Raw genomic sequence first — 14279 nt, 5'->3', positions numbered from 1 at the left:
CAAATAAAGCAACGAATTTGTTTTGTAGAAAGTCGAGGGTTCTTTTTGAAAAGACTCTTCAGTATAAGATTGTGTCTGAGAAACCCCTCCAAAACCCAACAAAAACTGATGAGATGGGCATGACTAGAATGCATTTGATTATGGGTTTGTTCTGACATGGTCATCATGCGGTTAGGCAGCAATTAATAGAAAAGTCTAAGTATAAACTCTTTGTTAAAAAAAATCAATCTAAACTATTTTTCTTTTTACTTTGCAGATTTCTCCAATAAGGTTTTCTACATGCAATCTTCATGGAATTACTACTCGAGCTGGAGTGACAGGTTTTGTTGAGCAGATAACTTTGACTCAGTATATTTCCACAGCTCCTATGAGACAATCAAATGGTCAACCAGAAGTTTGGCTGGAATGTGGTCAGGTTTCATTTGGTCCTATTAATATTGAAGCAGCAATGGCTCTTCCCAACTTAGAATTTCATAAAATTCAGGATGATTTTCTCAAATCGCATGACAGAAAGACACGCCGTCTTTGGTTCTTGTGGAGATCTGAAGTGCCAAATGTTACTTTTGTTATTGGACGTAAATGTGGCTGTCTTGGTGGATGTAAATTTTTTGGCAACAACAAAAATGGTCTTGGATTTTTCCACCCTAAAAAGTTTTCCTCTGGCAATTCTAGTGCTGCTGTCTTTCAGATTTTTCCTAAGGATGCTGATCCTGGCTTTGGACAGAGTCTTCTCTGTCGAAATAAACTAATGTTTGAGACAAATAATTCCAAAGTACCTGGGTCACCTGAAACTTATAAAGGTTTGATATTTACTCGCGGTTATATGAGTACATTTGGTAGCCCTGATACACCAACAACTAACGTAACTTTGGTAGATAGTCTTCAGAAGCAAATGACTGTTGCTGGTGAGCAGCCTCAGGAGAAACAGGCTGATGACAGTGGTGATGAGGATGATGATACATCACATTCCTCAAGTACAGTGACATCCAACACCCATGGACCCACAAGTAAGACTTCGGCTGATGTCAGTAAAAATATAGATGAGCAGGACAAATCACTAAGTATAACTTCTGATGGGTTTTCGCTGGCTGATCCTGTTAGTTTAAATAGCCTGACAGAGGAGACGGAGTTTGGCAGCTGTAGTTCTGGCCCCGTATGCAGTGGGGACTATGCTCGTCATGGTTCCCTAGCCAGCTCAAATGGTTCAGTCTACAGTTATCCTTCATCTCCTTCTTCTGGTTTTGCCCGCTTACACAGCATGACACAGAGCAGCACATCAACAAAGACTGGATCTCCCACTAGAAGATACCCTTGGTCAAGTCCTGAAACTGGTCGAAGTCGGTGCACCAGCGGAGAATATTACACCATGACATCGATGGAAAGTGATCGTTATTTCACTGCTGATGATGACGGGACCATGTCAGAGACAGAACTTCAACGATTCTTCTATAGGAAACCAGTGTTCCAAGAAGTAAAGTTACCTGGCCAAAACAGCGGCACTGTAACTAATGAAAAACCGGCTGAAAATCAGAAACGAGACAGAAGTAGAAGTTTTGATGTCAATGGTACAACTTCAAGAAGTAAAAAACGACCCAAGTCCACCCATAGCTCAACATCTTCCAGTTCCACACTTTCATTTATGTCTGCAATATCTTCTCCTGATGACATCACTTCCAATATTGTTTTAGAGGACCTCTCTATGGTTGATCTCCACGGTCAAATGAACCAACCGATTACCAAATCTCCTGTTCTCATGTCATGCTATCTTAACCATCTCACTCATATGCACTGCACTGACTGGGCAGCACCATCTCCGTTCTCCACCACCCACATGAAATCCGCCTCATTTAAAGGTTTGAAGCAAGACACATCGTTTTTCTCCCATTCATCATTAACTTATGCTCCATGCCGGTTTTATCCCAAACAGTCGTGGGTGCCACACTTCTCCAGAGTCAAGCAAGGTTTTTCAGTGAGTATGATGAAACCTCGCGATGAAATTGATGTTCCCCAGACTCCACTTCTTGATGGACCCACCGATCCTTGGAACTCATTTATTGAAGAAGAGGAAGCATGTAAGTTTACCGTTACTCTATACATTTGTACAATTGGCTTCTGACTATATCTTTTGCTTTTGTGTGTTTTTAGCACCTTTCCAAAAAATAAATGTGGTGCAACTTGGAACATTTTGCTGCTGTGTCTTGTAATGCATAACTGACATTAAGGATCATAGGTTCAAATCTTGTTCTTCAAAGATAAAGAAATATTATTGTTCTTACTTTAGTTAATACTGACAAACACAGAATGTTTTGTTTCAGAAATGAGGGGTTAGTGTTAGAAAGAAAGAAGCTATTAAAACTTCTTTTTCTGTCACTCTTTGTAAAATACTTCAATTTGGTAAACATCCCACCTGTTCTGGCCTGTATAACTAACAACACATAAGAATAAAGATCTTTTGGTCGAGATTCACTTCCTTGGCTGTCAAAGTTATAGTTCTTTTTTTTTTTTTACCTGTAATGTACAGAATGTATTTGTTGGAATTTTGTAGTGGATTTTTTATAGTGAAACCAAACCCTGAACTATGTTGTGTTAGAGTGAACTTCTTGGCCCCACAGATATGTCTGTGCCTGTATTGATGAATCAGATGAAATCACACACACACACACACACACACGCACACACACACGATCTTTATAAAAAAGATATATCCACACTCACATTTCCATACACCATGCTAACACAAACCAATGCATGCACCTCCTATTCCCCCCCCCCCCCACATTCTTTATGTACAGAATGAACCAAAATCACACGTGCATATATATATACACACACACACACACACTTACAGATACACTTGTAACATATACACAAAAATACACACGTAAACTCAAAGGCCGATCTTTGGTAAAGATCGCCGAAGACACTTTTTACAGAAAAAGCCAATATTTAGGAATCGTACTGTAAGATCGCCTGATTTATTAATTTTTAGGCGTGAACATGCTTATTTTACCACAGAAATATTTAAAATCTAAAAAAAAAAATACAAATGCATATTGGCTGCAGAAACCCACGATAGGCTGAGGAATTTACATGTATTAGCCAGAAAAATCCGTGGTGTAAGTGAGGGCATGATAGGTTAGCCGTGATATGGCGAGGGGTTACTGGACATACTTGCGCGAGCGCACTTACGCTGGCCTACAGTTATCTCCCTTGTACACTTTACTGCCCTCATTCTGCTGGTCAGCTATTTTTTAATATGACCTGATACAGATAAAACTGTATTTCTCTATTTCTCTCATCTTTTTCTTTTTTTTTTTTTTTCATTTTTCTACATTTATCCTTTCATCTCACTTTTTGAAGAGCTTGAAATATCGATGAGACTTTTATTTTCCTGTATCGCATCAAACAGTTAAACTTTGTTTGCACTTTATCATCATTGTTACTTTTGCACATACATGTACATATGCAGACATTCTCTCTCTCACACACACACACACACACACACACATATATATACACATACATATGTAAATGGTCTCTGAAGTGAATGGTATGCCTCTCTAACAAACAGTAACTTTCTAATTCCAGTTGATTCCACCGAGGTTGTCATCTCTGAAAACACATCCAAGACTACAGCTGTGATCAAACTCAAGGGTTCAGTTGATATTTTATTGACTCCCTTATTACTTGAATCAACCCAAAGGTAACTTTCTTGATAATGTTTTTCATCTTTTACTTGTTTCGGTCATGAGACTGGGGCCATGCTGGGGCACCTCCTTGAAGAATTTTTAGTTGATCGAATTGACCCCAGTGCTTTTTTAAAATTTTTATTTTAAAGCCTGGTACTTATTCTGTCAGTTCTTTGATGAACCACTATGTTATGGGGAGACAAACACACCAACACCGGTTCTCACACACGCACACGTGCGCACATTTATACTCACCAGCCCTCCCTTAGCCCCTGCCCACCATGTTCACTTACTAGGCCCTAGTCAGCTTGAGGCAACAGCTAAAAACACTCAGCTTAGGTGCTGTGCAGCAGGATCGAACTCTGAATCAAGTGGCCAGGTTATATATATGAGCTTTGTTTTATTAAAGCTTTATTTCATAAAATGTTTGAACTACATAAGTTTTTATGTCTTTCTAGTTTCGTTACTTCCAATTATGCTATTCTTTATTTACTTCCAATTGCAACCTAGAACCATCAGAAGTTATACTTAGTGATTTGTCCTGCTTATCTATATTTTTACTGACATCAGCCGAAATCTTACTTGTGAGTCCATGGGTATTGGATGTCACTGTACTTGAGGAATGTGATGTATCTGTTAACCTTGCCATGTGTCCAGCCTAGTGGAACTTGTGCTTTCAGTACTCTGCAATCACACCCTTCACTCTACTCCATTCTTGAATTATCTCATTTCACATATGCTCTTGTAATGATATTCCTGTCATGGATCGTTCCATGCTTCTTTGCGTTGTAACCAATTGATGTTCTACCCTCTTTGTAGTAACCGATGTCTCTCTTGCATACGAGAATGCAGGTCGGACAGTGCTATTGAAGCATGCGTGGTATTGTCTAGCTTTGTTTAAAAAGTAAATCGTATAATTGATTATATTGTCATGAGGATACTAATTAAAAATGAATGTTTGTTTTCTCCCCTTTATTCAGATACATTGAAGCCATCACTCCTGTTTTATCCAAACTTCATCCATCTTCAATCATTGATCGCCTGCACAGCCGATGTTTAGATCGACTAAAGCAGAAAAATCGCTTAAAAAAACACAGCTCTGATGAGCTCCATGATAGTAATAGTTCTCGCCGGGAACCAATGGAAACCAAAACATCCAGTATTCAAGCTTATTTTTCATTAGCAAAGGTTCGTTAACTATTAGCTCTATTATATTTTTATATCGTATTCTTTCCACAGAATCAGTAATTGTGAGATCACACTTTACTATAACTAGCTTGGTTGTATTCAAACCTTGCTCGGTCAATGTCTTTCATCTCTCCAGATGCGATAAAATAAATACCATTTACATATTTGTTTGATTTAGTTAACTAACTTGTCACATACATAATCAAAGGAATTTAATGCAGGTGCATACAAGTCAAATCTTTTAGACCAAAATTTTCAGCCCCAAAAAATTGGTTAATTTATACACCAAAATGACTTTGGAGGACCAAAAATTCCATGTGAAATGCAACTGGATTTGGCCAAAGAGTGTGATGATGTTTGAATGTTTACACTACATACTATGTTGTCTTGTATGCTGGAAAATACAGTGTTTTTATTGATTGATTTTCTTTTTTTGTTTCTTTTTACCAGATCAATGTGTGTATTCTTCAGACATCAATCGTTGAAGAATTGGTGTCGTTCTCAGCCTTAGACAACATCCATGACTTCACCTGTGTTTCATTACTGGCCGTCTGCATCAGCAACATTGAATGCCAACTACTTTCCAACTGCCACTCTTGTAAAATTGCCAATGACAATAGCCCCAGTAGTAGTCTCCACCATTCCACCAATTTGTTGGTCAATAAAGAGAAATCCTCAAAAGGGGTTACCAATACTGTTGGTGGGGGTACAGGGACTGAGTCGACAAATACAGAATGTTACAAACTGTCTGAAACCTCCAAAGATGAAAATGTCGGTACACTGTCTATTGAAAAAATTCACTTCCAGTTTAGGCGTCTCTTGAAGCACAGTAACTTTTCAGAAAATGTGATTTTGACAGCCATTCCAGAGTTCCGCTCCAAAGTTCTGTTTGTGTTTGATAAAGAGAACATCCCTTGTGAATCAAAGCAAAGCACGTTGAGTCGAGAGTCCTCGCAGACCAGTGGCCGAGAATATCGTCAAAAATCAGATGAACTTGGCATTGGTTTCATAATGTTTGAATGTGGTATGGAAGGAATAAACTTAACAGCTGTGAGGAGGTTGGGTTTCAAAGAAAATATTGATACAGAATTTCAACATAAGATGGAAGAAATTGAAAAGACTCTTGAAGAGATGCAAGAACAAACAAAAACAGAACTTGATAAAGGAGAAGTTCCCAAAAAATGGCAAGACAAGAAAAATTCTATGTCTTCTTGGGATTCAACCATGTCAATAACATCATCAGATAGCCAGTTTCCATCTTTGGAAAGACTTACCAAAATGAGTCCTTTAGAAGGGGACGCTTCCAGTGGAGTTTTAAAACTAGAGACAATCTGGTTTAATTTTGCAGCTCCTCCTCCCTTACCTATGAGGAGAAAAATGGACTTCACGAGGTGGGTGCATTTAAATATCATCTTATTCCATCTGTTGTTGTTGTTGTTGTTTCTTAGCCCCTGGTTAGTTCCGATCATGCAGATGATTAGACATTTTAAGCATGACCAATTCTTTTGGGTTCCAGCGATTACATAGCAATATTGAAAATATTATAAGTTGGCATGATGTCGTTGTTGAAAAGAAGACCCATCAAGCTGAGCAGATACCTGTGTCACGCAGATGGCATCTATGCCAGTGGCACCTAAAAGCTCCCATTACACTCTTGGAGTGGTTGGCATTAGGAAGGGCATTCATCCATAGAAAACCATGCCAAATCAGACCAGAGTCTGGGGCAACCTTCCAGTGTGCCAGCCCAGTCAAACTGTCCAACCCATGCCAGCATGGGCAACGGACATTAAATGATGATGATGAAGATCCAATCCAAATTTGGGATAAACGAAACCCTTTTCTTATTGGTTCGTGGGTGATATATGTTTTTTGTTAATAATTGGCAGAAGTTACAGATTGACTCCTGTTTCTGTTGTACCTGTATTTCAAAAGACCAGCCTTGTCACAGTGTCACACTGAATATCCCCGAGAACTACGTTAAGGGTACACGTGTCTGTGGAGTGCTCAGCCACTTGCACGTTAATTTCATGAGCAGGCTGTTCCGTTGATCGGATCAACTGGAACCCTCGACATCGTAAGCGACGGAGTGCCAACAACAACACCCTTTACTTCCATCTAGAACCCTCTCTGTATCTGTTCTCTTTATTTTCTTTTTAAGTGTTCCTTTTGTACCTTTTGTAATTTAAAAACATTTCTAGGCTTGACTGGAATCTTCTGAGTACTGCAACACCAGCTATCAACTCCTGGTTAAACCCAACTGATCACTTAGTTGTGGCAATAAAGCAACTTAGAGATGCTCTTACTCATCGCAATTGCTCTGTGATGGCCTGCATCATGACTGAAGCATTGGAGGTCCAAAGTATACACATGCCGTACAAGGTAAGGGATAAGACAATTCTATGTTTCCGAGATGAGGAATTTATATTATGTGTACTGTTTATATTAGTCAGAGTGGTGTCCCCGTGGATCAAATAAAGAATTAGGTTCATAATTCCGATATAACAACCGAGTTCAACACAAGACATCTGAAGAAGGCGGGAGCGTACAACAGCCAAAACACAGTGAAAGCAACCTTCAAGACGAAGACACCAGTCTGATAGATATAAACAATGTACAAGGTGGTGAGCTGGCAGAAACGTTAGAACGCTGGGTGGAATGCTTAGCAGTATTTTGTCTGTCTTTACGTTCTGAGTTCCAATTCTGCCGAGGTCGACTTTGCCTTTCACTGTTTTGGGGTTGATTAAATAAGTACCAGTAGGGTACTGGGGTTAATCTTATCGACTGCTCCTCACCCCAATTTCGAGTCTTGTGCCTAGAGTAGAAAAGAAGATAAGCAGTGTACATAAGGTAAAGGATATGGAGTGGACAAATTGTTGATGGAATTTTGGGGGAGGGTGCTAGTTGATTACATTGACTCCAGTGTTTGACTGGTACTTAATTAATTGACCCCTGAAAAGATGAAAGGGAAAGTGGACCACGGCAGAATTTGAACCCAGAATGTGCAGATTGGCAAAATGCTTAGTGACATTTTGTCTGTCTGCATAGTCTGCATGCTAATGATTCTGCCAGCTTGCTGTCTTATATATAATAATAATAATAATAATAATAATAATAATAATAATAATAAAAAGAACCCATCAAAGCGTGTAAATCCATTCACCCTATTCCTCTCGCCTCAATATATGATAATCTTTTACTTTCAAATCTGCAGAAGTCTCTATTTTCACTGCTTATAGAATTCCATTTGTGTTTTTACTCCTCTTTTGCAAAGAAGAGATGTAGTATATAAGTTGTATATATATATATATTAACCCCATCGCCCAACAAAAGATAAGTAAAGTTTATAGCATCAGAATTTCAACTGAGATGTCAAAATGGACGGCAGTTAGGCATCTCTTATTCCATCTTCTACTGTTGAAAATATTTCTAAATATTTAATCCCATTTCCAATAACCAGTGTCATTTTTAGCTTGTTAAAAGAAATATTTAGAAAACTAATCCCATTTCAATTTTCTTTCTCTTTTTTTTTTGCTACCTGTGATGTTTTCAAAATCACTATTTCTGAAGAACTTTGGAAATTATATAAGAACCATTCAAAGTCTTTATTATTTGTGTGTGCGTGTGTGGAATAATGATGATGCTAATATATATTCTAAAGATTATGGACATTTTCTGTTATTAAATCCCAGGAATACATTGGTCTTTCATTGGAATTGGAAAAATGGAAATTTATCAAATTCCTCTTATTGATTTGTATAAATTTGCATTGAATTTCAAATTGTTTATGTCCATTGAATGAAGACTCCCATCAAGCTGAATACCATTTTCTTCTCGTGACTTAAACTTGTTATGCTTATATTTTTAGACTTCTTAAAATAATTTCTTCCCTACATTTGGTTTCTCTTTTTTTTTTTTTTTTTACCATTTATTTTCTAATTGTGTGTGTGAATGAGATGAAAGCTTTTATTCAGCCAAAGATTGTTTAATTGTCTAGATTAATGGCTTATATGTCTTAATACCACCCTAAGAACAAATGAGCTCCTGCAGTCAGACGATTTGGCTTAATTCACGTCATTAACATTTCTTAGCATCTATTAAGATGGGAATCAGAAATATTTATAATCCTTGGTTTTCTGATATCCCTTTTAGCCATATTGAAATTCCATACATGATATATATATATATATAACCAAATAATTGGATGTACTATTTAGAGAGTACCATAGACCAAGAATTGAGTTCTAGCTTTCAGAAAAGCCGAATCTGTGTTCCAGTTGCTGTTCCATTTTGTATCACCGATATTCGTAATGACCTTCATAAGGAAGCTAGAAATGTCACCCAATAGTATAAGATTGGTGGTGAGGTTAAACAGATTGCACTTGGTAACCATGTCGTTTTCGGTTCAAGCTTGTTGTGTAGGTTCTTGGGAAAATCTCGTGAATAAAATTTGACAGAAACTGAATGGAAACCCGTCAGATGTATATATATGTGTGTGTGTGTGTGTGTGTGTGTTGGTATGTACATATATATATATATATATATATATATATATATATATATATATATATATTTATTCATTCATCCATCTTTCCATCAGTGTGGGATGAAAGAATTGGTTTGTTAAACAATATACCTTGTATTTGGTTCCATACCGATTACTTCTGTTTTTCCTTTTTCCCCTAGGTTTCTTTGTCTTCTTAAGTAATTGGATCAAATAATCAGCAGACAAATTGCAGTTTATAAAATCAAATCTTTGACGGTTGTACCCTAGAATTATTGTAGTCCAGTGGCTAAAACTGGTATTAAAAAAAGTGCTTGAGTGAGAAGACTATTTTAGGTATTTAAGCTCTTTGAATAAAGGATCAAATCCAATGTTTTATATAAACCTCTATATTGTTCCTGGTTAATAAAATGAAGTGATATTTCAGGTATTTGTTGTGTAGGATTTGTCTTTAATTCTCAAATAATAGTTGTCTTCGTTTCCACGAACTTCTCAAATTAGGTGATCGTTAGTGCTTTTCATGTGTTCTACTTCAGGAAGTACCTGCTCATATATTCACTCTGTGCAGTTTCTAAATTTTTTTTTTTTAATTTTTTTTCATAATTTTGTGTTTGATGTTGATTGATCCTAATTCAGAATTCTTTCATTATTTTCTTTTTCCTTTTTCAGAGAAAATTTAACAAGTTAAATGGCTTGTCAAAAATTCTTCAAGAAGATCCTTCTTGTCAATTATTCACTGTCCTGCGGAAATATGTGAAGAGTTGTGGCATTAGCCCTATTGAAACAGCTGTCAAATCCGATACCATTCCTCAATTAATAACCATTCAGAAAGGAATCCTAGCTCTCACTCGACAGTGGAAAACTGTGCTGTACATGCCACACCTTGCTGATATGCATCTGAAATCGAAAAAGGCAGCGAAACCTTACACTGTGGCATTTACGTTGCCTGTCATGGAGGCTTCCAATAATTTCAGCATGGATGATACAGAAATGCCGATTGAGCATTTTGATATTGTAGATGAACGGACATCTTTACTGCTGGCAGAGGGTGGGTCAATCCATCAGTCTTTATCCATGCCCAGCTTGTCTGGTCATAGCATTCCAGTTCCCCCATCTTTGGCTGTGAACCATCCACCACAAGGTCCAGTTATCATCACAAGTTGCCCTGATGATGATGACGATAATGAGAACATGAACAGACCAACAAAACGAAAGCAGGTAGTGACAGAATCCCCAGAGCCATATTTTCATTTGAAACCTGCATTTGCTACTAACTCCCCAATGACTCGGAATGAGAGTACGTACAGTTTTGTTTCTGCTGCTGGTAGCATGTCTAGCCTGGAACATGGCTTAAACAATACTCCTCCACAAACTCCCCTTCGTGTCAACTTTCCTCGAAGTATACCATTGGGCAGAAAGAGTCCTAGAAACGGAGACAATTTGTATGAATGGATGGCCCAACAACAAAATCGTATAGGCACTCATTTTACAAACCTTTGTCCATCTTCTCGACGACAAGATTCTATTATGACTGCTTTTGCTAGTAATTTTGGTAGTGATGAAAGTAAAGTTGGTATGAGTGCCGAGCACTTAACACTTGCCACATCAATTTTACAATTAGCAGATGCTCAGATGCTGTTTAAACCATTTTTGGAATCCATTGGCCTTCACGTTGAAGGTGTACGAACATCTGCCCTCATGAAAAAGTTTGGTGGCCATCTTTCTCTGCAAGGTAGACTGAACACAATGAAGATTCAGATTGCCGAGTCATCGGACCTCACATCCAAAGGCAAAGGCAAGTCAAAGACAGCACGTTTTATAAAAGTGATCAACACCAGTGCCGACAACCCAGCTTTCCTCTGTGAAGATTTTGTTGTCAATATCGGAATGAGAGATGTTGTTGATTTTGAGAAGAACAAAGGCAAAGACGAAAGGAAGTATGTCTCTTGGAAGTTTGCCATGCACAAACTAGAAGCTAAACCAACTACTCTGAAAGTGAATTTCATGATTAATTGCCATTCCGTTACTCAACATGTAGACATGCCTCTCTTGCGATTGATTCATCAGTTTGTCACAATGATTGACAACATCAATGAGACTCGAGTTGAACTGAAACAGAATCGACCGGCTGACTCAGATTGGCAAAAGACACATCGTAAACAAGATTCTAAAGATTCTACATCCAGTGCCGATACTCAACAATCCCACACTTCAAAGACTCTACCAACCGAACAAGATACTCCTACTCCAGATGCTAGCGTCAGCTCTGATGTATCCAGCCATGACGGTACTAAAATTATCACAAAGCGTAAAAATAAACAATCACCGAAGGTTCGGGTAACTCAACCTTTGGAAACCAAACGTCCTGATAAACTTCCCTTAATGTCTTTGCGGAGAACTCATTTACGGTTCTCTGGTAAAAGTAAGAAATCAGGGTCTCGATCTCAACAGTCGAGTATATTAACCCCACCTCACTCGTTGAACCTCAGTGATTCGGTGACCATCGACATGGGTGATACTTCTTCGCCAGTGTTTGCTGAGAAAACAATAGTTGATGAAATAAAAGAATCAACTCCTCGTTGCTGGCGTACATTGTATCATCTACTTGAACTTTACTCCACAATGCCAACAACGAAGACTCTTGGCCGAAAGCCATCTATGCTTCCTGCCATTGCAGAAGAAGAGAACGAAAAGGAGACAAGCAAGAATGATTCCAAGAGCTTGTCAAATGCTGAAGAAGGAGTCAGTAATACTGCTAAGAGTAAACCAGAAAATGAAGAGAGTACGAGTACAAACCTACACAATCGATCCGTGATTGGTAGAAGTACATTCAAGCAAAGTGAGTGACACAAATTGCCTATTTTTGGAGTGTTATAACCATTTGAATGATTCTGTTTCTATATAATTAATTTATTAATTCATTTATGTATTTATTTAGTTATTTTTCTCTATGTTAGTAAGAAAGGCAATTGTGTTATAACTTTCCGTATATTTGCATGGATGGAGCTTTGAAGTTGGCGTTTGACAGTGGGGTGGGGGAGTAAAATCTAAATAAAAAAGAACCGTATATGGCAATAATAGATATTAAGTATTTTATACAAGACATTTAAAGAACAAAAATAGAAAATAATTAAGGTGGTATTTTATACCTTAATTATGCTTTATATAAAAGTATTATGAATGGCCTGCCCACCTAACTAATGGGTGGCATCATTTGAAAACCACCACAATGCAAGAAAGTGTATTTTGACCAGCATTGTATAACATCCAATAGTATGGTCGATATAGTGATACGCATATTCTGTTTGTCACTAAAACTTTTTAAATATGATTTTGTGACACCTAAGTTTGGTACAGATGTTTAGAATTACTTAGAATTTCATCTCACAGACAAATACATGTAAATGGCTACATAAAAAATTTCTTTCCTTTGTGCTTTTAAGTCAGGGCCATATTTTTATTTGTTGACTGCAGCATTTTCTGATATTGTATTCTGTGTCAAGTGGTGCAGACTAATTACTTATATGGGGTTTAGCTGTTTAAACAGTGATGTACATAATGGTGAACACTTAGTTTTGCTTAGTTACAATGACAGTTATGGTGTGTGTGTGTGTGTGTTTGCTTTTCCAAATTTATGTTAGTAAATGCGAACTTAAAAAGATGAAATCATTGACAACGAGATTTAATAATTAAAATAGTTTGATAGAATAGTCATTATTCACAGAGCTGTCTTTAAATCTGGATGTCAGTATTGAAGGAATTAAACAAAGTTTCTCTTTATTCCATTGTATCTCACCTGTAATTAGAGTGGTGGTTGGAATTGAATAGGTTTACCTAATTTATGGAAAAAAAAAAAAGACGTAAAAACTAATAAAAGCAATTAATAACAATTAAAACTGTTGGTGTTTAATTGTAGGCTTTTATATTGGCGAGACCATACCACTGGTGGTGTTTGGAATTGCAAAAGTGGAGAAGTTCCGTATTCTAGCAGCATTGAGTGGTTTAAAGTTGGATGCGGAGCTGAAGTGTGTTCATGCCAGTGGAGCATACAGAGAAAAAGTGAAAGGTCAGTCAAGACATTTGCATATTGCTTTTGAAATTTATAATGTATGTATGTGTGTGTGTGTGTACATATGTGTGAGTGCATGTATATATATATATATATATATATGGATTCTTTTCATTTTTACACACATGCATGTGCACACACATGCTCCCCACCCCTACATCTTACATTCAGTGATGATGGCAGTTGCCTTAGCATGGATGAGATTTGTAGGAAATGGTAAATAATATTTTGTAATTGGAGTCTGTTATCATATGAACATGCAGATACTCTTACATACTCCAACTGACTTATGCACCATTCCCTAAATTCTATCCCTAATGTTTTTTTCTCTTGTAGGTTTTGTGGGTAAAAGTTCATCTGAATCTTCAATTACTGCACACATCGGACATACAAGAATTGGACTTTTGGAAGGGATTCTTCCCAACATGACGTGAGTTAACCTTTTATTTATCCTATTTATGTCTTGCTTAGCCCATACACACCCACACACACACACACACACACACACAAATAAAAACATAAAATCTCATGAGATATGATAGATTAATATATTTATTTAACCACTTGGATTATGGCTAGAGCATGTATATTAATGCAGCCATGTAAGCATAATTTATTATGCACTGAAATTATTACTCCATAAAGGAGGCTATGAAACAGCTGTAATCTTAACTGATTCATCTCTCATGTTGCTTCATGTTTTATGGTTTGTATGCTCCTTGTGAAATAATTTCATCGATCGGATCATCTGGATTTCAACTGCATGGAACTAGTGTGATGCTAGGTAAAACTTTGCAACATACTGGAGCCATTGCTGTGTATAACAAATATT

At 37.3% G+C, this 14279-nt stretch overlaps 1 protein-coding gene across 2 annotated transcripts in view; it reads left to right on the top strand.

Moving 5' to 3' along the window:
• LOC106884293 (bridge-like lipid transfer protein family member 1) overlaps positions 1-14279 on the top strand; it is a 208567-nt gene that overhangs the window by 95688 nt on the left and 98600 nt on the right. For both annotated transcript variants that reach the window (XM_089361980.1, XM_089361979.1), the window contains exons 19-26: positions 257-2072; positions 3589-3703; positions 4670-4877; positions 5328-6268; positions 7076-7256; positions 10048-12217; positions 13295-13444; positions 13784-13877. In XM_089361980.1, coding sequence (XP_089218106.1) covers positions 257-2072; positions 3589-3703; positions 4670-4877; positions 5328-6268; positions 7076-7256; positions 10048-12217; positions 13295-13444; positions 13784-13877 — 5675 coding nt within the window. The remainder of the gene's footprint in view (positions 1-256; positions 2073-3588; positions 3704-4669; positions 4878-5327; positions 6269-7075; positions 7257-10047; positions 12218-13294; positions 13445-13783; positions 13878-14279) is intronic.

The sequence above is a fragment of the Octopus bimaculoides genome, chromosome 13 (assembly GCF_046866305.1).
Source record: "Octopus bimaculoides isolate indiv1 chromosome 13, ASM4686630v1, whole genome shotgun sequence".
In the NCBI taxonomy this organism is placed as follows: Eukaryota; Metazoa; Mollusca; class Cephalopoda; order Octopoda; family Octopodidae; genus Octopus; species Octopus bimaculoides.
Note: the sequence above shows the minus strand (reverse complement) of the source record. Positions and strands in the feature narration are given on the sequence as shown.